The sequence below is a fragment of the Mixophyes fleayi genome, chromosome 8 (assembly GCF_038048845.1).
Source record: "Mixophyes fleayi isolate aMixFle1 chromosome 8, aMixFle1.hap1, whole genome shotgun sequence".
NCBI classification, from domain to species: domain Eukaryota; kingdom Metazoa; phylum Chordata; class Amphibia; order Anura; family Limnodynastidae; genus Mixophyes; species Mixophyes fleayi.
Genome location: NC_134409.1, coordinates 141,354,041 through 141,377,779, shown reverse-complemented (window position 1 = coordinate 141,377,779; position 23,739 = coordinate 141,354,041). Strand labels below are relative to the sequence as shown.

The window sequence follows — 23,739 nt, the reverse complement described above, 5'->3', positions numbered from 1 at the left end:
TCTGCACTGGGCGGGTCCTGGTCCAGGACAAGCCACACCCACTAGCTGTGAGTGGCGGGTAAAGGGGCGGGGCGACGTGTCTGTCGGTTGGCGGTGGCTGATTCGAGCCTGTGACCCCGGTTCCCGGTACGTTCGGGCGGTTAGCGGTGGCTGTAATCCCGGACTGCGGCTCTGCTGGTCCGGTCCGTGCGCTGATTTCTCCGGGTGCCGCGGCTGTCTGTGGAATCTGCCGATGGCGGCCGGTAGTGGGTGAATAAGATGGCGGAGGAGGCGGAGTGGGGCTCCGAGCTGGTGGGTCAGGTCCTGGGCGGCCTGATGTCCCTCAGCGCTGACTTCTCCCGGGAGTGGGAGAACAACGACCTGAGAGCCGCGCTCTTCAAGGTGCTGCTGGCCTGGATCGTGCTCAGTGTCACCGCCATCCAGCTGGCCTGGAGGAGCTACGGGCCCACGGTCAACGGGCTGTACTACCGGCAGGGTGAGTGGTGCTCTGCCGCCAGGGGGAGCCAGACACTGATTACACCGGCAGCGGCCTCATCCCACCACCAGGGGGAGCCAGACACTGATTACACCTGCAGCTCCCTCATCCCACCACCAGGGGGAGCCAGACACTGATTACACCTGCAGCTCCCTCATCCCACCACCAGGGGGAGCCAGACACTGATTACACCTGCAGCTCCCTCATCCCACCACCAGGGGGAGCCATACACAGAGATTATACCTGCAGCTCCCTCATCCCACCACCAGGGGGAGCTAGACACTGAATACACCTGCAGCTCCCTCATCCCACCGCCAGGGGGAGCCATACACAGATATTACACCTGCAGCTCCCTCATGCCACCACCGGGGGGAGCCAGACACAGTGATTACACCTGCAGCTCCCTTATCCCACCACCAGGGGGAGCCACACACACACACACTGATTACACCTGCAGCTCCTAATCCTACCACCAGGAAGAGCCACACACTGATTACACCTGTAGCTGCCTCATCCCACCATCAGGGGGAGCCAGACACTGATTACACCTGCAGCTCCCTCATCCCACCACCAGGGGGAGCCATATACACTGATTACACCTGCAGCTCCCTCATCCCACCACCAGGGGGGGGCCATACACACTGATTACACCTTTAGCTGCCTCATCCCACCACCAGGGGGAACCAGACACTGATTACACCTCATCCCACCACCAGGGGGAGCCAGACACTGATTACACCGGCAGCGGCCTCATCCCACCACCAGGGGGAGCCAGACACTGATTACACCTGCAGCTCCCTCATCCCACCGCCAGGGGGAGCCATACACTGATTACACCTGCAGCTCCTCATCCTACCACCAGGGGGAGCCATACACAGATATTATACCTGCCACTGCCTCATCCCACCGCCAGGGGGAGCCATACACTCATTGCACCTGCAGCTCCTCATCCTACCACCAGGGGGAGCCATACACAGATATTATACCTGCCACTGCCTTATCCCACCGCCAGGGGGAGCCATACACTCATTGCACCTGCAGCTCCCTCATCCCACCACCAGGGGGAGCCATATACACTGATTACACCTGCAGCTCCCTCATCCCACCACCAGGGGGAGCCATACACACTGATTACACCTTTAGCTGCCTCATCCCACCACCAGGGGGAGCCAGACACTGATTACACCTCATCCCACCACCAGGGGGAGCCAGATACTGATTACACCGGCAGCGGCCTCATCCCACCACCAGGGGGAGCCATACACAGATATTATACCTGCAGCTCCCTCATCCCACCACCAGGGGGAGCCAGACACTGATTACACCTGCAGCTCCCTCATCCCACCACCAGGGGGAGCCATATACACTGATTACACCTGCAGCTCCCTCATCCCACCACCAGGGGGGGGCCATACACACTGATTACACCTTTAGCTGCCTCATCCCACCACCAGGGGGAACCAGACACTGATTACACCTCATCCCACCACCAGGGGGAGCCAGACACTGATTACACCGGCAGCGGCCTCATCCCACCACCAGGGGGAGCCAGACACTGATTACACCTGCAGCTCCCTCATCCCACCGCCAGGGGGAGCCATACACTGATTACACCTGCAGCTCCTCATCCTACCACCAGGGGGAGCCATACACAGATATTATACCTGCCACTGCCTCATCCCACCGCCAGGGGGAGCCATACACTCATTGCACCTGCAGCTCCTCATCCTACCACCAGGGGGAGCCATACACAGATATTATACCTGCCACTGCCTTATCCCACCGCCAGGGGGAGCCATACACTCATTGCACCTGCAGCTCCCTCATCCCACCACCAGGGGGAGCCATATACACTGATTACACCTGCAGCTCCCTCATCCCACCACCAGGGGGAGCCATACACACTGATTACACCTTTAGCTGCCTCATCCCACCACCAGGGGGAGCCAGACACTGATTACACCTCATCCCACCACCAGGGGGAGCCAGATACTGATTACACCGGCAGCGGCCTCATCCCACCACCAGGGGGAGCCATACACAGATATTATACCTGCAGCTCCCTCATCCCACCACCAGGGGGAGCCATACACTGATTACACCTGCAGCTCCCTCATGCCACCACCGGGGGGAGCAATACACACTGATTACACCTGCAGCTGCCTCATCCCACCATCAGGGGGAGCCATACACTGATTACACCTGCAGCTGCCTCATACCACCACCAGGGGGAGCCAGACACAGTGATTACACCTGCAGCTCCCTCATCCCACCACCAGGTGGAGCCAGACACAGTGATTACACCTGCAGCTCCCTCATCCCACCACCAGGGGGAGCCACACACACACTGATTACACCTGCAGCTCCTCATCCTACCACCAGGGAGAGCCACACACTGATTATACCTGCAGCTCCCTCATCCCACCGCCAGGGGGAGCCAGACACTGATTACACCTGCAGCTGCCTCATCCTACCACCAGGGGAGCCATACACTGATTACACCTGCAGCTCCTCATCCTACCACCAGGGGGAGCCATACACAGATATTATACCTGCCACTGCCTTATCCCACCGCCAGGGGGAGCCATAGACTCATTACACCTGCAGCTCCCTCATCCCACCACCAGGGGGAGCCATATACACTGATTACACCTGCAGCTCCCTTATCCCACCACCAGGGGGAGCCATACACACTGATTACACCTTTAGCTGCCTCATTCCACCACCAGGGGGAGCCAGACACTGATTACACCTCATCCCACCACCAGGGGGAGCCATACACTGATTATACCTGCAGCTACACCTGTAGCTGCCTCTTCCCACCACAAGGAGGAGCCATACACTGATTATACCTGCAGCTGCTTCATCCCACTGGCAGGGGGAGCCATACACTGAGTACAACTGCACCTGCCTCATCCCACCACCAGGGGGAGCCATACACTGATTACACCTGCAGCTGCCTCATCCCACCGCCAGGGGGAGCCAGACACTGATTACACCTGCAGCTCCCTCATCCCATCACCAGGGGGAGCCATACACTGATTACACCTGCAGCTGCCTCATCCCACCACCAGGGGGAGCCATGCACTCATTACACCTGCAGCTCCCTCATCCCACCACCAGGGGGAGCCATATACACTGATTACACCTGCAGCTCCCTCATCCCACCACCAGGGGGAGCCATACACACTGATTACACCTTTAGCTGCCTCATTCCACCACCAGGGGGAGCCAGACACTGATTACACCTCATCCCACCACCAGGGGGAGCCATACACTGATTATACCTGCAGCTACACCTGTAGCTGCCTCTTCCCACCACAAGGAGGAGCCATACACTGATTATACCTGCAGCTGCTTCATCCCACTGGCAGGGGGAGCCATACACTGAGTACAACTGCACCTGCCTCATCCCACCACCAGGGGGAGCCATACACTGATTACACCTGCAGCTGCCTCATCCCACCGCCAGGGGGAGCCAGACACTGATTACACCTGCAGCTCCCTCATCCCATCACCAGGGGGAGCCATACACTGATTACACCTGCAGCTGCCTCATCCCACCACCAGGGGGAGCCATACACTGATTACACCTGCAGCTGCCTCATCCCACCACCAGGGGGAGCCATACACTGATTACACCTGCAGCTGCCTCATCCCACCACCAGGGGGAGCCATACACTGATTACACCTGCAGCTGCCTCATCCCACCACCAGGGGGAGCCATACACTGATTACACCTGCAGCTCCCTCATCCCATCACCAGGGGGAGCCATACACTGATTACACCTGCAGCTCCCTCATCCCATCACCAGGGGGAGCCATACACTGATTACACCTGCAGCTGCCTCATCCCACCACCAGGGGGAGCCATACACTGATTACATCTGCAGCTGCCTCATCCCACCACCAGGGGGAGCCATACACAGTGATTACACCTGCGCTCCCTCATCCCACCACCAGGGGGAGCCATACACTGATTACACCTGCCGATGCCTCATCCCACCGCCGGGGGAGCCGCACACTGATTACACCTGCAGCTGCCTCATCCCACCACCAGGGGGAGCCATACACAGTGATTACACCTGCGCTCCCTCATCCCACCATAAGGGAGAGATAGACACTGATTACACCTGCCGATGCCTCATCCCACCACCAGGGGGAGCCGCACACTGATTACACCTGCAGCTGCCTCATGTTACCCCCAGTGTAGTGTACATTATTAAAATATATATTTTGTTCTTTCCCACATGTTGCTGTGTAAGACTCCCCCTCACTATGTCTCATTATAGGCCAGTCACTAAGACACACTATGGTGTACTGGTCAGCACCACATGGCGTGGCCAAAGTCTGTGTCTTTATCAGGAATGTGTCTATTTATTGATTCTTTCGGTACTTATACGCTGGACGCACACAACATTATAGCTGACCTATAGAACCAGATAACTCCATACTGTAACCAGTGATAATGTCATACTGTAAATGTGACCTCTGACTCCTCCCTGTTCTTGGTCTCTAGGTATGGGGGGACAGAACGGAGGCACCCCGGAGTACCCCTCATGTTTCCCCATATGGTGAGTATGCTATGAGGGGGGCTCATTGTTGCAGTCAGTGTTATATGACTGGAGCTGGTACAATGATGGAGATACCAAGACATAGAATTGTGTGCTGTGTACCTCTGTGACTTCCAGACAACAAGGGGTTAAATACATGTTGTCCTCTGTCCCCTGTACAGTGTTGTCATTGCACAATCTGTACACATCACCTTTATTACACAGGAAGTGTGATCATTGTGTGTTTATCAGATTTATTGATGTTTGGCAATATGGTGATTAAACGTTCTTGGGTAAGAAATTGGTGCATTATTTCCTTGTGTGGGGATGAATCAGTCTCTTCCTTGTATAGGAAAATACATTGTCCGATATAAAAAGTACATTGCGTTCATCATTGTTTATTTAAAGGGTCCCTGGCAGAAATAATGACGTTATGTAAATACTACTGTAGTGCAAACATGTTATCTCTCTATTCCAAACAGTGACAAATGCATTAAAAGCTATTGTAACAAATTGTAAATTTTGTATTTATTACAACTTATAAGAATCAGACCTAAAGACAGTACAATTGGTATTACTGGAACCAAGCACATTAGACAGTATGTTATCCTTCTAAGAATCCTTTAGTGTAGATCATTTGAAAAGTTCCTAATTGAACATCCATTCAAAATAAAAGGTTACAATCCAGTGCTTTATTAAAAGTTGTACTAATCTGACCAATGTTTATCATAATTTCCAAATCTAGACAATGTTTTTTTTTTAATATCTCCAGTAAACTTCAAGATTCGGTTATTAGCATTTTCATGTGCAATGAAATCATTGAGGGTTGTCTGTTTTCCTCTCCAGACCGCAAATACATCTCTATATCTATGTCAATATGTTGTTCTGCCAGAAAGAATTATTTTCCCATTTTGCCAGGTACAAATATGCAAAACGGGGCACGAAAGTCGTACCCATCGCTGTGCCACTATTTTGTCTATAGTAGGAACCCTCAAATCAAAACAAATTGTGTTTTAAAATAGATTCAAATCTTTTAACAATGAGATCAACCTGACTAGAATTAAAGTCACCAAAATTAGTTGAAAGATGTCCAACATGTTTATATACATGTATGACATGTTGATGAATGTGATGATCTGACGTCACGTGTGGTCATTATAAGACCGTCATTCCAGAAGTCTAAAATATTCCAGATCTGCATAGTGAGAGGATATGTGGAGGTGAGAGGTCCTACTCCCGACACAGGGGGTCTTCAGGTGGGTGGGTTACACCTATATCAGCTTTAGGCAAGTAATAAAACACAGATATTCTTTTAGAGACAAAATTCCTATGCTCGTTCTGTTGAGACGCACAATCCCCCCTCAATGGGTTAAGATCTTCCTCTACTAATGTCTCAAACGACTGGATATAGTGATATCATGAAGCCTGGATTGGTCCTAGACGGTGAATGTCTAGAAATCAGTGTATCCTTCTCAGGGGTTAGTGGTATCACCCTTCTGGCTCATACATTCCTTAATATGGACTTTTCTTATAACCCTCTGTAAGTCTGTAGGTTTAGAACTTACTGAAGCCGTTATGTGCGGCTGCTGCTCTCTCAATCCTCCTAAGTTTACATTTTTATGGGTGCTTTTGGTTTTCAGCCTTTTGTCGGCCCAGTGTTCGCAGATCTGTTATCCCCTCTATAAATGCTGAGTGTCCGTCAGTGTAGGGTATAAGTGTCAGTGTCCATCAGTAGGATCTAGGCCGTAAGAGACCAGGACCCCTCTTATAGACAAGGTACCTGGTCACAGTGAAGGTGATAACTGTCACATTTATATCTTTCAGGGAGAGCTCAAGTACAGAATCCTTAAAAACACACCAGGAATAAGGTATCGTTGGTACTCCAGCCCCTGGGTGTTACATCAGGCTCCCAGCTGCCCGTCCCTGGATTGGAGAAGACCGTCAGGAGAACGGGACGTCTGAAGGACTGATAGACCCTCGGGTCTGCATACCGATCCGCCACCATCCGACCACATAATATGATGCTGATCTAATAATAGTTAGTGTTGGAGTGAATGTAATAATAGCGTCTAATTATTAGGGCTTCATATCTCCATCATGTCTGATATAGCAATGGCTGCATTTTACCTCTCGTCCGTAGCGATCTTGCAGAAAGGACGATTGTTGTCATCACTCTCTGTATAATAGATTTCTTGTTGTAGAATGTATATACCGACAGATGCCCTAATGTATAACTCACCACTTCCACCCTCACACCTCCGGGGGGCGGTAGAGGATCGGAAACACAACCTATATTGGCTTCTAAAGGGCTTCATCTAAATGCTTCTCATTATAAAAACAAAATCAGTAATATATTTAGTTTAGGAGGTTTGTATGGTTCGTGCCTTCAGGGACAAATGGTCTTTTTTTTTATGTGCCATAATTTTAGCTGAAATAAAACAATGATATAACGTGTCTATAAAGGAGGACAAAAAACAGAGTTGGAAAAAAAACAAAACTTTTTGTCAATTTTGCATGAACTCTTTGGCGATACCGGAGAGCGTCCTCCCATCGCTTGTGAGGCGGAAGCTTTGCCGCTTCATTTTAATATGCTGCTGTAACTGATTTATATGGATTCTAGTGGACGACTGATGCTGGTTTATGTAAATGAGAACAGACCGACCGACGGCTGATTCAGTTGTGATGAATTTGGAGTAACTTAAATTTGAATAAATACAACAATAATGATGAGTCCTGACCTCATTATATGAGAATTATTATACTTCTGTGTCAGCATAAACCCAGGAGGACTCCAGGCACATTAAGTACATGAGCAACATGTCGTACATCTCGTAGTTACTGTATGAGCCACTCAGTGTTGTGTGTAGTCCGTGTAAGAGACACTTCTATCGTCATCATATCGTATCATGGTAACAGCAGCTTCTCAGGAGCTCAGAGATTACTGTATACACCCAGCAGTGAGGTTACCATAGAACACGTTTAGTTCATGATATAACTTGCTAGATACACTGTTCCCACAACAGAAGACTCCTGCACACGATCACCCCACTTATCACACTATATAGGGACCTAGAAATGGTGACTGTCAGGTTGGGGAGAGGGTCGGCCACCAGATAATAGTACGGTATACAAGGGGACGATGATCACTGATGGATACATCAGCCAAATACAAGAAGCCCAGGTAGTGGTAAAAGATGATGGACCAGGAGATGGTGAATGTTTCCGTCTATGGCCCAGTCCCAGCAGCAGAGCTTTGGAATCATTTTTTGGTGATTTCAGAACCTTAGATTTGAAATACTTCACAGGGCAGAAGTATCCATCGTTGTCCAGTACCTACCACGTCCTTGGGCATCGCTGTATAGGCCGTTCTATCTATTATGTGTAACTGTAGCTGCCTCTTGTGGTTCGGGAGAGGTGAGAGGGGGCTCAGGTGCCTGTTCTCTGATAACTCACATTGACAGACTGGGCCTAGGATCTGTGAAGAAAACCAACCACTTCCAACTTACCGTCTGCCAACAATTCCAGACATAGATGTACGGGCACACTCGCCTCTCTCCGACACACTTGTAAGTACACCGATATAATTATGAGGGAGGAAACAATCCTCAATTTAGTGTTTATTGATACAATTTTGTAGCAAATTACAGTTTAAGTGCAGTATTCTGTCATTAGTAGACGGCGCTGTACACCTAGGTAATGTTTCTAACAATTAGTACCCTCCCAAATTATTGCTCATATACAGACCCTCTGAGTTATTGTCCCACCGCTGCTCATTATGTGCAGTAGTTGCAGCTTCCATTGTGTGGAACAGAAGATTAATACGGGACAGAGCGTCCTGGAAATCACATCCTCTCATAGATCTTGTGGACGTTTCTATAGTCTGTAATATGCTGGAGCCTGAACTACAGTTCTGTCGTCTCACACGAACAACAACCATTAATAACACCGATATATAATCTAGGCCAGTAAAGAGTAGAAACCGTATAAAATTCAGAAAACGCTACACCTGAAAGGGTTACAAAAAGTGCTAGTTCATAGGATGAGATCAGTCAGTTCGGAGCAGGACCCCATCCCCCCCCACTTAGAGGAGGAATGTTTGATTTTTTTTTTTGGGCACATTTACAAATTGATTCCTGAGTGAACGGATCACCTGAGATGGGTTTGTGAGGTGGGACGGAGACCACCTGAAATGTATTAGAGCAGAGCGGATACACAGCGCTGTGCCCGGATTGTACAGCGGGAGCCGGGGTTACACCATATGGGGAGACTGATAGCGCTGGGTTGGATGGCAGTGCTGACAGTCATTCCTCTCTGCCTCTTCATTTAATGGTATAATATTTGGATGGCACAAATGGCAGTTTGCTGGTAACGCCATCAACCAGTTTCTTCCTGACCTCCAGTCGCACCGCGGTGCCCGGTTTTGCATATTCTGGATCTATATATCCCATAGCCACATTCTGCCGTAAGCAGGGTGAGGGGCAGCCGCTGGTTACCTCTCCTGGGGATAAAATAAGACAAGTACAGACCTGTGATCCACGTCTGACACAATAACCGGCATCAGGGATCTGCGGATCCTACAGCACCATGAACCTCTCTACTCACCAATGAGACGCCCCTCTGGGTTTAATATCTGGGTGTGTTGCCGAACTGGAGGCCCAGTGGAGGTCAATCCAACCCGTTTCCGCGTCACCTTTCCCTTAATCTGAGGCACAATTACCGCGGCCCCGGGAAAATCCATGGCGGTTCTGCGACGTTTACCTGCAGTAAGGTGACGTAAGGTTTGTTACATTGTATCTGGGCCCAAATCTACCTGCTACAATGTGACAGACAGGTTCTGACCCGTCCCACTCGTCGGATTACACACGAATGAGGCCGGCAGACGTGCTGAGGACTCGTGGGTGCAGCCATCTTTATCCAACACACCTAAGGTCCACACCAAGCTGGCCTCCACCGGACTGGTGGTCTCATCGATGTCATTGCCATAGAGGCAGAGGCCGGCCTCAAGTCGCAGACTATCTCGTGCTGCCAGACCAGCCAGCTTCACTTCTGGGTTCTGCAGGAGCTTCTCCGCCAGTTCCACCGCTCTGTTACCAAGGACCGAGATCTGGTGAGATAGGAAAACATCTATTACACATACAGCATGTGGCAGAGGACGTAGCGGAGAGGTTGGAGGGAGTAACAATATTACATCTCATCTTCTCTACCTACCTCCACCCCATCCTCGCCTGTGTACCCACAACGGGTGACCCGGCAGCCGGGGATGCCAAACACACTTGTGGTTACACCCGTCATAAACGCCAGTTTGGAAAGATTGTCGCTCAGTCCAGCTTGGAGAACGTCAGCAGTGGACGGACCTGAAACCCAAAAAGGAGGATTCAAAACATTGCTCAGATCTAAACCTCACAACCGCGACTGGGGACCACGGGATATGGATCTGGGAAAGCTGTTTGGGATGTATTCAGGAACTGCACTCATGATACCTCCATGCTCTAATGACTCAGCCTATAGAGGTATCTTACACACAAGACGGGAGGACTGATCAGTCTAAACCTCAAAAGATTCTCTACATAGCAGCTCATGTGATCTTAATTCATAATAATCCACCATGAGAGGGTGCTCTGGTGTCAGCATTGTAGTAACGGATTATAACTGAGCAGGTCTGAGCTGTAGCAATCAAACAGGTGACTCAGGCGGCCATCTTGGATAAGGCTCTGTAGTCAATACCAGAGTAACGGTTGAATGATTGAGGTATCCTTGTTTTTTTCAGCAGGAAACGTACTAAAAGCTCTATTTTCTTATATCCAGTGAACAGGTCATCTCTGCACTCCTGGGTCTCTCACGTCCATGCAGATGTGATATCCTATTAGCTGCTAATTAGTGTCTGGGTGTTATTACACCAGACCTTATACCGCCAGATATCAGTATAAACATTTCCCCTCATAGGGTCCTGTGTCTCACACCGATTTCACACCACATTTCCCCTCGGATTCCTTCAGCTTTCTAAACAAGTGACCCTGATCTATCATATAAACACTTAACTGTCCTTTCCCAGATGGCACCTGACCCTTCTTCATATAAATTGATGTACTATATTTTTTTTACTTGATTACATATTTGTTAATGTCACTTTATTTTTGTGTCCGACTCCCTCTAGGACCCGTTATCTGGTGTCTGTTCTCTTTCTCCCCCTTTTCCTTTGCTGCACTAGATGGGTCTATCTCACCAAGTCATTATTCTCCCAGCTCTGTAATCACAATATCATACAGCTCCTTTACCACAGGACACAACACATCTATACGTCCTCTGCTTATTTCACTCACAGACATTTGCTTCATAAAAAATTCCTATTTCTCAAAAATGTTAATTCCCAAAGCAAATCTGTAAACGTCAGTGGTATAAACCCGGTCACAGAGATTAGTACCTGCAAAACGACACCTTGCAGACCACAAGTAATATCACTAATGGAGATATTAAGGCTGCACCCAGGACTGATGTCCTCTGAGCTTACACCAGTCACCACCACGAGATGTCTCCCATCCTTCAGTCAGATCTTTATCCATTACACATCACTGAGTTAATCAAAGGATGTTGTTACGGAATCCATTGTGAGATACTATATAAACTGTCTTCTTACAATCTGAATAAGCTTTATCCACTGATCTATTGTATTAGTTACCGGTCCCAGGTTTGTCTGACGTGATCTTCCTACAGAAAATTAATTCTTCCCAAGATATTGTCATTTCTATGACTCCCATAGTGAAGACTCTTCCCTACGGCCTATCCTGGGGAGTAGAACTACATCCACCTGGAGTTGCAGCGGTGGTTGGTTAAATAGTTTGACTGATGGGGCTACAATCACTGCTCTCAGTTCTGTGTAACTGTTACTGCACCAGGTCACACAGCTTCCTGCTTTACTTCTGCCTGGTCTGCGGATAAGATTATTTAACCCTCGCACTACGTAGTGTGACGTCACCTTGTACGGCCAACAGTGCAAAGTCCAAAACTTCTACATCCACGTCCCGTCCGGCCGCCTTGAACTCGCGCTGTTTGTTCTGGAGGAGACACAGAGATGATCAGTCTCGGTCCCGCTGGGTGTTCAGGTCAGCGATAAGATGGCGGACGTTACCTGCATGTGGGCGGAGTCTTTCTCCGCACAGCCAGCGTTGGACACCACGTAGAGGAAACCCTCGGAGGTTCTGTTGACAATAAGGTCATCGATGATCCCACCATTCTCATTGGTGAAGAGGGACAGCGTACCCTGCAGGCGTGACACCAAGTACGTTACTAGTCATAGGCAGTGAGATCTCTCTCCGTAGGGCAGTGATACAAGTAAGGACCAAATAAACACAAAATGATCCACAAAGACAGGGATTACAGTGCTCTATAATCACCAACCAACGGCTCACACCTGTCAGACAGGAATAAGCAGGATAATGTGTGAATCAGCAACAACCCACCTGATTGTCCTTTAGTTCAGCGATGTCTCCCACCACCAGACTCTCCATAAAAGCAACACCATCTTTTCCATGTACCCTGGACTTAAATACAATAAAGACTTTGTTAAATGAAGTCATTTACCAAATACCGTTGACTTCTCTTCTCCCACCAGTGTCTACAACCTCCAACCATACAATATACAGAGGACGGGGCCTTTTATATCTACTAAACAAAACTCATCTTCTACCAAACGGTGTTGGCTATGCAGGTGATCTCCCTCTCAGTGACCCTTATAATCCTACAGGGTAACTGTTTACCTGGAGCATATGAGAGACGTCAAACAGGGAGCTGTGCTGGCGGGTGTGCAGGTGGGAAGCGATGTGACTGTCTTTATACTGCACCGGAAGGCTCCATCCGGCAAATTCCACCATCTTCCCGCCATGGGCGCGGTGAAAGTCGTACAGCGCTGTGCGACGGGCGGCATCTGCCTGAAGCAGGAGACGGAGGAGACTTAATACAAATACACCTACAATATTTCATCGCATCTAACCCTCCACCTCCGAGGATGTCTGGTAGAATATGGTGCGAAACTATCGTTGTTCCAAACATTTCTTTTTAAAACCATTTTCAGATTCCTCCGTTTTTATAGGATCCCCCCTAAATATTTAGCTCCATTAATGGAAGGTGAACTTGTACCCACTGATGTCAGGTTTAAACCACTCACCTACTCAGCTGGAGCCGTATATGTCAGAACATTAGAGATTACAGCAAAGTCTTATTCATCTTATTCCATTAATACCCCAACACTCACCCCCAGGGGGTGTAGGATGACCCCAGTGCTATCAGGGTTATTTGTGCAGGTTGTTTTATTTACTTTTTACATTGATCATCCAGTGGATGATGACTGACACATGTAGACGTGGCGGATTCTATGTTCATGTATCTTAAGATGCAAAATAACCAAGAGCACAACTTGGAGGCCTCAACTCACAGGGATGTTTGGGCCGCAAATTGCGCTCAACTAAGTGTGGCCCATAGAGGAGGTGACACTGTGTCCTCCAGGTCAGCGCTGGAGCCGGTCACATGGAGACGCCGGAGCTCCAGTCTGCTCTACAACGTCTCCTGGAAGGTTTCTCCTACACCCAGCACCGGTTACTAGATAGTAACACAGAGTATGAGATAAAGGATGATGGTGGAGACCTGAGGTTATTGTTCCCTGAATAACTGAACGTTTCTCCCATCACATCGCAGCGTCAGCAGATTGTCAACCTTTGGCCGGAAGAATAAACTGAGCCCGATCACCCCATACAGGCTGCACCTGTCACACATGGAAGAGCAAGGTGCACCTCCATGTAATTATATATATATATATATATATATATACATACACAGACTGCCACTGATGGAAGAGCAAGGTGCACCTCCATGTAATATTATATATATATATACACACACACACACACACACACACACACACACACACATGATGTGTCATGCTCCCACAGGTAGGTAGGTATATATATATATATATATATGGGAATATGGCACATCAGGTGTATATATATGAATATATATATATATATATATATATATATATATATATATATATATATATATATGGTGTATATGTGTCATGCTCCCACAGGTAGGTAGGTGTATAATATATATAATACCCCCCCTCCCCCTCCAGTGATTATCACTCAGCCAGTGAGGGGCTGTGCTTGGGGATACCTGGCCCCCGCTCTGCCATCTCTCCTGCCCTCTGCTCCCGGTCAGCCCCGATCTCCAGACTCCAGCACCGACCGCCCGGGCCCAGCTCATCCTCACACCGCCCGCAGGTAGAGACCGCACTGCGCATGCCCAGAGAGCGCGCCTCCAGCTGTGTCTGCGCATGCCCAGAGAGCGCGCCTCCCGCTGTGTCTGCGCATGCCCAGTGTGCGCGCCTCCAGCTGTGTCTGCGCATGCCCAGACAGCGAGCCTCCATTCGGGACTGCGCATGCGCAGTGAGACCTCTGTCATTTGAGTGACAGCTCCCTTATAAAGTGACATTATAAAGCATCTGTCCATCACGTGGTGCTGTGTAATCACCTCCTGGGGGTTCTTCATGTGCCTGATGTCAGCAGCTTGTACCCAATGCCCCCTGTCTGAGGGGGGTATATATTTATTTATCCCTCTATAGCCTATGCTGGTGGCCCCTGATCTGTAGTCCAGCAGCTAGTGGGAGACCCCAGACTTATTACCACATTGTTATAATAAAGTCCAACCCTGATCTGCTGACTGAGAGAGGCACCAGTGTGCTGTACAGCAATCACACGTCATATATGTGTTACATAATCATACCTCCCAATGTGGCCAGACAGCAGCATGACAGTAATATAGTATTATAGATTCTATAGTATTATAGGAGTATTATAGGTTCTATAGTATTATAGGAGTATTATAAATTCTATAGTATTATAGATTCTATAGTATTATAGGTTCTATAGTATTATAGGTTATATTTATAAAGTGACATCATTGTACAGAGCTGGTTGGTGCAAACAATGCAACACTGAAGCCTGAGAATCACTATTTATCCCCCCAGTGTTTTACTGAAAAGACAAATCCACCTGTGCCGCAGAGTAAGTCACATAGAATCACTGGTCTGAGAACATTTAATTACACATTAGTGGAGGATACAAAGAGACAAATACAACACTGATGTTCTGCTCTAATTACTGCATTACATAATTGTGGCTGTCAGTCCCTGGTGTAATCTGATCAGGGGATCCTGGAATCTACAATCAGACACAGAATAATACATAACAAACACATCATCTCAATCTTCCAAGATAAGCCATCTTTTTGGGAATAATAACATGCATAATGGTTCATTTAACATACATGTTCAATCATTCCAAATGCAAGGACTATAGAGCATGAAGCTGCTGGAGCGCCCTCTGCAGGCAGCCATTATATCTATACTGGTCCTAAGTAGGACACACTAAATTAAAGGGTCCCAATAACCCACCAGGATCAGCTATGAGATCTATATAATCCTTCCAATGTCTGTGTCAGTCCTTATCCAACAAGGCAGCACAGCAGGTAAGTCCCCTCTCTGGTTACATTACATGTGTTCTCTACATGTCTAATAGTCTTCACATCTACAGCTAGAGAACACCAGACGCAGGACACGGACATCACGTGTAGGAGAGGAGATTGATATCGTAACATCCGTCCACCTGAAAAGGAAATAGAAATCAGTTATGATCCTGACAGCGACAAATCAGCGCTGTGGAAGTGATGTAACAGTCATATGTAGACAGGCGCTGCCTATGGCCCCAACGGTGGGTTACACTGTATAACACAAACATACAGGGACACAGCAAGTGAAACAGGATACAAAGGGAATGAGGGGAGAGGGCTGGAGAGGAATACACTGTGCTGTACCAGGGCCGGTCACGTCACCACTGAGGAGACAAGATCCCAGCGCATCACCATTATTATTATCAGGTTCATGAGGACGTAACCCCATCGTACAGCTTATAATCATACGAGGGATGAAACTAAGAGAGAAGTGGATATAGCCAACGTCAGTACGGACAGCAGCGGAGAAAGATGGAAGCGGGAATGACATCGGAACAGGTTGTAGGAGACAAGTCATCAGTGGGTGACTGTTTATTAGGATGTCAGCGATGACGCTGGATATAGAAGAGTCAGATCACTGGTGGACACTGGTGGATACTGGTGGACACTGGTGGACACTGGTGGATACTGGTATGAAGCAAAGAGGAGATGGTGCAACCAGAACTATGTGATACCACGACAATACTGCTCATATTCATTATAATAGTGTGGTAGTAGCAGACCTGATGTTATTATCCTGTAATCCCAGACATACCTCACTATAGTGATATTATCTGTAATACACATCAGCACATCTCTACACTGTAATCTTGGAGCAATAAGAGGGACTCTTTCCGTCAGTCCTATGTGAACTCGCTGCTGTCACAATGTAATCGTCCGGAGATCGATTCTCTGCCTAAACCGACTGCTCCACTCACATCAAACCTGCCGACGCTCACTGAGCTCTGATTGGACCTCATGACTTCTGTCAGCGCCCACATCTGCTGCACCTCACTGGAGACTCGGTCAGGATCTGGGAGACCCTGGAAGAGGAGGAGATGGGGTCAGATGTGTCTCATTGTGCGGAGTAACCGGAGCCGCTTATAGAACATCACACTGTAAATAAATCAGCACCACAATTAACACACAAATGAAACATAATCCATTTTACAAACGTGATCAATTCATCTATATATATATATATATTTATACAGATTCCTGTGTTCTAAATAATAAAATAATAGCAATGGGGGAGCACCAGAGCGGTATGCTGACCACTTGTATACACCGATCAGCCACATCATTAAAACCACCTGCCTAATACTGTGTAGATCCCCCTTGTGCCACTAAAACATCTCTGACCCGTCGAGGCATGGACTCCACATGACCTCTGAAGGTGTCAGAGTATCTGGCACCAAGACTTTAGCAGCAGATCCTGGGGCCTCCATGGCTTGGACGTGTTCTTCCAGCACATCTCTTCCCCAGGTAAACGACACACACGCACTCAGCCGTCCACATGATGTAAAAGAAAATGTGATTCATGAGACCAGGTTTCCAGAAGCATCAGACAGAGGACAGCCCCAATCCCTACATCAGAACTATGTGTTTAGAGAACAAAGTGTTACTGACATTCAGAGACTGAAGAACAGAGCTCCTGTTTGATCTCACACACTATAGTCCCCTAAATGTGGTTAGTGCCTAAGTTTATCCTAATTAGTTTGTTAGCTGGCCTGCGAGGAAGGAAAACTAATGTATAAACTAAGATCTATAATATCCGGCCAAGCCCAAGAATGGGTGCATCTCCTTGTACGTTTGGGGCACTGTGGCTCTATTTAAAGCCTGGATTTTTTGAATAACAGCGATGTACCCACATTGGGAGTCATACTTCTCTAGGTTGGCAGTACGTCCTGTAGTATGGGAGGACTGGAGGACTAAACACAGTCTATTTACTTTGCACATCATCTACCAATATCCCTTTGTGAGAACCAGGGTTGAAATATAGTGGTCAGATCCCAGTCAAGGTGGTCATGGCATTGGGTCGGCATCCTATGTAGAAACACTGTTCACCTTTGAAGGGCCATGGAAAAGCAGGGACTTCTGTCTATCACTGGGACCAGAACAACGGGACTACACTACTCACTTATGGACTAATAAATGACCACAGCGTCAGTATATCCTAAACCTTCATATTCCATTCTTGGAGCCTATGGGGCAGAGCTGCTCAAACTCCGTCCTCAAGAGCAACCAACGGGTCATGTTTTCAGGATTTCTTTAATCATTCACAGGTGAGTTAATCTATTTGGCTGGGTCAGTAATTATCCCACCTGCTTCTGCAGTAAGAGATCCAGAAAACATGACCTGTTGGTTGAGGACTGGGTTTGAGCACCTCCGCTGTAGGGTTTTTGGTGAACAACGACCCCTATAACAATGTTATAGTGTCAGAGAAACCATGTGGGAACTCTACAGCTACAGCTTGTACAGACTCCCCGGCCCCTGGAGTCCATGCAGAGACCTGGAGTAGGGGAAGGACTCAGGATCCTCTCTCTCCTGTATCTTAGCGCTGTTGCTGGGATCCAGGGAGACAGACTGCCTCAGCTGTGATCAATCTTCTCGTACTGGAACAGCGTGCGGAGCCGCGGGTCTATCCGTGCCTACTCCATTCTTGTATCCACATCTGGAGAGATATGAGGTTGGATCTGGGCCTCATCTATCTCACCCCTGGTCCCTCCTCTGCCCACACAGGTCGTATGTCTGGAGCTCTCTGACACTTTACAGCCTCACCTTCTGCAGGTTCTGGAGCTTCTCTTTAGGGGGCAGATGAGACATCCACCAGGAAAACCCCCTCTGCGGACTCTGGAAGACAGGAGGGTAACGTCAGAGTTCTGCGTTTTCTCTCACACGTCTAAATATACATAATACATGTGTCAGAAAGTAATTATTATTACAAGTCACATCCTTCTATTCCATCGTGACTGATGACTTTATAAAGAGGGAGATACCATGGTGCGTCACTCACAATTATTATCCATCAATAGACATTGGAGATTCCGGCTGTGTGACACAGGTAAGGTAACTAAGGCAACAAGATTGTCACCTGCGTCTCCGGCTGACGTGATGCATGAAAACTAACAAACACTTTAGTATTTTTAAGCAATGCATTTTTTTTTATGTGTTTTCAATGCTCTATTACCAATCTATAGGTGAGTTCTATAATTTAAGTACAATGTTAAGATTTTAGCTACAATCGTGGCCATAAGAAGGCATTACACACATTGTTAATGTGTCTTCAGGCATTGGCTGAAACCCAGAAGAAGGAATAAAAAATACTTATTATCAACTGGGGAACATGAGTAGGATCAGAGCATGGACACAGCCTTGGAGTTAGAGTTCCCCTGTAATTATGGGACCGTGTGGGCCGGTCCTGTCCTACGTGGCAGAAACATGTGACCACTTACCTGTCTCCCAGGTGGATTGATCTGCAGATCTTCCAGGGTGAAGGTGACCCACACAGGTGACGGCTGTCGTAGGATGAGACGGATGGAGACCACATTACTTGTATCACACAGCATCTGGGGGAGGAGAATTCCCAAATGTATAATTTCCACCAATCAGCTTAGAGGACGATTATACTAAAATAATATCAGATTATGCACCGACTCATTTGCAGCATGTTGGTAAATAACTATCAGTATCTTTTCCAATAAAATAAGGATGTGCTCAGATATCCAAGTAGTTGGATTTATGTATAAAAACACACACACACATATATACATATATATACATATATGTCACTATATGTAGTGAAGTAGGAGCCTATGTGGTGCGGGATAAACAGAACCCCCTCCCGGGCAGCAGTCTGTTGGTGGGACCGGGACATTTAATTGCCCTCTCTGGTGCTCAACAAACCACAGTCTCAGATCATAACTTCAGCTTTGAGGTTAAACCATTAATTTCAGGCTTAACTCTTGATTTCGGTATCAGAGCCAGGGGGGGTACAAGACGGAGAGTCTTTAGTGATTTATATAATATAATGACTGGTTAGATACACCCTCCTCTATATAATATTAGAGAGGTGCAGCCCCTACTAGACGTAGACCCCTTTATATCTGTGGGCTACACATCCTCACCTGCTGGCTGTACAGGGACACATAGTCTTGGGATCCCTCCTCCATGTGGGCGTTGGGCATGAGGCACAGGTTCCTCACACAAGTCCGCCACACTCCGGTCCTGGCACAGGGGTCAGAGAGCGCCCTCTGCTGGATCTTTACAGTCAGGAAAGCGGTGTAGTAATTCCTGAAGGAGAGCTCTTGTACCTGAAGGGGGTGATATATTCAGAGACACTCAGACTACGTCACTCAGGGGAGGCCGAGGGTTGTGACTCAGATTAGGAATCAGCCTATTGATCCCCCGGTCAGTTCTGTTTAAGTATATTACTGGAGGTGGATATAATGAATAGGAAATTGGATCCTACTCCTATTTTGCAAACACTAAATTCTGACCCGAACTCTCTCTCTAATCACCGCCCCAGCTCCCAGCTCCCATCTCCCAGCTCCCATCTCCCAGCTCCCAGCTCCCATCTCCCATCTCCCATCTCCCAGCTCCCATCTCTCCAAGCTTCTCGAGAGAATTACCTACACTCGCCTCACACACCTTCTTACAGCAAACAACCTGCTGGATCCTCTTCAGTCAGACTCCCGCTCTCAACACTCCACAGAGACTGCGCTGACCAAGGCTGTCAATGATTTTATCACAGCAAAAACTGAAGTTGATTACTCTCTTCTAATTCTTGTGTTTCAAACTCCCATTGTCCTATAGATAGTAGGCTGTGAGCAGGGTTCTCTTACCTCTCTGTCTGTATGTATTACCCAGTATTGTTTTATTAATATTTGTTCCCAATTGTAAAGCACTACGGAAATTGCTGGCGCTATATAAATAAATGTTAATGATGATGATGATGATGATGATAGTACAAAAATATTACTAAAATAAGAAAAACACGTTCTCCTGCACATATAACAAAACAAAAAAACAAAAAAAAAACAACAAACTGCCCTTTTTCTCCCGGCAAATGGTCCAAACGTATCGCCCGACTCCTGGCGTATCCAGTGGTGCTCCTGGTGCCCTCCTCGATCTCTGTACACGGAGCGAGGCATGATGGGAGCTGGGACTACTGTATATATATGTGCACAGAGTACTTCAATAACAAATACTGAGACCATCACTCTGGTGGCAGAGAGAGCAGTGACTGAGGGGAGCTATTATCCTGCACACAGCAGATTTCCTGTCAGTGATCCCATCTAAGGACACTGCACTCGGCATCTCCTCAACCTAAGACTGGTGATAACAGAGAGCAATAGCTTGCTGCCCAGCAGTTTAATCACACTCTGTGCAGGAACTGAGCAGCATGAATGACAATCATTCAATAAAGTGTATTATACAGGAGAAGAGTCTCTGTTATGAGCCTGCATTGAACATAACGTTACACAGGGATGGAAGGTATAGTAACGATACCCTATAGTACTATAGTAATAAATCTCACTTACATTAACAGTCTGGGAGGTGGGGAAGGTGACGTCGATGACACTGACACCTGGTGGGCCCAGCTCAGACTTCACATCGCCCACCTGCAGTGGAACCGGTGCCCGTATGGTGCACGGGACGGATTCCTGGGCCATGACGTGTAGAACACAAAGCGTTAGATGCCAGAGATGAAGGGTTAGAGGTTCTGTAAGAAAACAAGTTTAGGATTCACTGAATTATTGATCTCACCAGAAGTGTCAATCAAAGGTGACCAGCAAAGAGTAACAGCAGAAGACAATGGTTTAGGCATCCTGTACAGTTTCCATAGTCTGCATTCTCTTCTACACAGAGGTGAAGCTTTATCATGCGTTATATCATCCTGTTCTATACAAGTAATACAGGATGTTGTTTGCAATTGTACATTTCTTGCATATGCTGGTGATAACATTACTGCAATGGACAGAACTCCCTCAGACACTGGATGTTGTGTAATACATTGTCTCAACTGATTATACAATGACAACTTCTAATTATAGCCGATGACATCACTGTGCAGTGATTATAATAGTAACTTACAGGGAAATATTCTGCATATAAAGTTATGTAACATAACGTTGATGATAATGGCAGACTACACAATTTCCTCACTTACATTCCTGAACAATTTTTGCAGTGTGAAAGAGGCCACTGTCATCAGGTAATACCGCTGCCATGAAGGGTGTACTTGGTCTGCAACAATGTTTAGGTAGGTGGTACGTGTCATAGTAACATCCACATGAATGCCAGGACCCAAGGTTTCCCAGTAGAGCATCATCCAGAGCATCACACGGCCTCCGCCAGCCTGGCTTCTACCCATAGTACATCCTGGTGCCATCTCATCCCCAGGAAAACAACTAACACACGCACCCGGCCGTCCAATGATGCAAAAGAAAATGTCATAAGACCAGGCCACCCTCTTCCATTGCTCCATGGTCCAGTTCTGACGCTCATCATCATCATCATTTATTTATATAGCGCCACTAATTCCGCAGTGCTGTACATAGAACTCATTCACATCAGTCCCTGCCCCAATGGAGCTTACAGTCTTAATTCCCTAATATAGACACACACAGAGACACAGACAGAAAGGGAGAGACTAGGGTCAATTTTGATAGCAGCCAATTAACCTACCAGTATGTTTTTGGAGTGTGGGAGGAAACCGGAGCACCCGGAGGAAATCCACACAAACACAGGGAGAACATACAAACTCCACACAGATAAGGCCATGGTTGGGAATCGAACTCATGACCCCAGTGCTGTGAGGCAGAAGTGCTAACCAATGAGCCACAGTGCTTACATGTGCCCATTTTAGGAGCTTTCATCAGTGGACAGTGGTCAGCATGGGCACTCTGACGCAGCCTCATATGTAGCAAGCTACGATGCTCTGTGTGTTCTGACATCTTTCCATCACAGCCAGCATTAAGTTTTTCAGCAATTTGTGCTACAGGAGCTTTTCTGTGGGATTGGACCAGACCGGCTGCCTTCACTCCCCACATACATCAGTGAGCCTTGGCCGCTCATGACCCTGTCAGCGGGTCACCGGTTGTCCTTCCTTGGACCACTTTAGGTAGGTACTAACCACTGCATACCAGGAACACCCACCAGACCTGTTGTTTTGGAGATGCTCTGACCCAGTCATCTAGCCTGTGATTTGTCCCTTGTCAAAGTCACTCAGATCCTTACACTTGCCCTATTTTACTTCTTCCAACAAATCAACTTCAAGAACTGGCTGTTCACTCACTGCTTAATATATCCCACCCCTTGTCAGGTGTCATTGTAACAAGATCACCAATGTTATTCTCTTCACTTGTCAGCGGTGCTAATGCTATGGAGTGTAAGTGTTTGTGTGTGTGTGTGTGTTTCCTGCAGAATACACTGACATGTGATATCACACAGACATATAACACATAATACACTGACATGTGATATCATACAGACATATAATACACTGACATGTGATATCACACAGACATATAACACATAATACACTGACATGTGGTATCATACAGACATATAATGCAGAATACACTGACATGTGATATCACACAGACATATAATACACTGACATGTGGTATCACACAGACATATAATGCAGAATACACTGACATGTGGTATCACACAGACATATAATACACTGACATGTGGTATCATACAGACATATAACGCAGAATACACTGACATGTGGTATAACACAGACATATAATGCAGAATACACTGACATGTGGTATCATACAGACATATAACACATAATACACTGACATGTGGTATCACACAGACATATAATGCAGAATACACTGACATGTGGTATCACACAGACATATAATACACTGACATGTGATATCATACAGACATATAACACATAATACACTGACATGTGGTATCATACAGACATATAATGCAGAATACAGACCATGAACTCACCTCAGTCAGTCCTGGAAGAGAGAATAATGTGCCCTCATTAAACATGTCCGCAGCTGCTCTCCTGTATGAGCTTCACCCACTTGCCCTTATCAAACATGTCTGCCGGCGATCACATGACCCAGCGCCTCCATCTCTATGGAGACAGTGAGGACCTTGCAGGACGCGGCCGATCACATGACTGACGTTGAG

The 23,739-nt window shown here is 47.4% G+C and overlaps 3 protein-coding genes across 4 annotated transcripts; 1 reads left to right on the top strand and 2 right to left on the bottom strand.

Moving 5' to 3' along the window:
* The first annotated feature begins 38 nt into the window (after window positions 1-38).
* TCTA (T cell leukemia translocation altered) lies at window positions 39-7,758 on the top strand. Its single transcript, XM_075183913.1, has 3 exons — window positions 39-475; window positions 4,995-5,049; window positions 6,853-7,758. The coding sequence occupies exons 1-3, from the start codon at window positions 259-261 to the stop codon at window positions 6,893-6,895; spliced, it is 315 nt and encodes a 104-aa protein (XP_075040014.1). The 5' UTR covers window positions 39-258; the 3' UTR covers window positions 6,896-7,758.
* Window positions 7,759-8,609: 851 nt separating this feature from the next.
* Window positions 8,610-14,345, bottom strand: AMT (aminomethyltransferase). Its single transcript, XM_075183912.1, has 9 exons — window positions 14,197-14,345; window positions 12,783-12,953; window positions 12,486-12,566; window positions 12,155-12,286; window positions 12,002-12,080; window positions 10,237-10,382; window positions 9,952-10,132; window positions 9,631-9,786; window positions 8,610-9,526 (listed from the first exon to the last, which is right to left on the bottom strand). The coding sequence occupies exons 1-9, from the start codon at window positions 14,284-14,286 to the stop codon at window positions 9,348-9,350; spliced, it is 1,215 nt and encodes a 404-aa protein (XP_075040013.1). The 5' UTR covers window positions 14,287-14,345; the 3' UTR covers window positions 8,610-9,347.
* Window positions 14,346-15,101: 756 nt separating this feature from the next.
* Window positions 15,102-23,659, bottom strand: NICN1 (nicolin 1, tubulin polyglutamylase complex subunit). Of its 2 annotated transcripts, none has more exons than XM_075184150.1 (7): window positions 23,551-23,659; window positions 21,114-21,295; window positions 19,698-19,883; window positions 19,026-19,139; window positions 18,352-18,423; window positions 16,509-16,613; window positions 15,102-15,686 (listed from the first exon to the last, which is right to left on the bottom strand). In XM_075184150.1, the coding sequence occupies exons 2-7, from the start codon at window positions 21,243-21,245 to the stop codon at window positions 15,645-15,647; spliced, it is 651 nt and encodes a 216-aa protein (XP_075040251.1). In that variant the 5' UTR covers window positions 21,246-21,295; window positions 23,551-23,659; the 3' UTR covers window positions 15,102-15,644. The 2 variants fall into 2 exon arrangements, with proteins under 2 accessions (XP_075040251.1, XP_075040252.1); XM_075184151.1 differs by having other exon boundaries at window positions 23,540-23,560.
* Window positions 23,660-23,739: the final 80 nt, after the last annotated feature.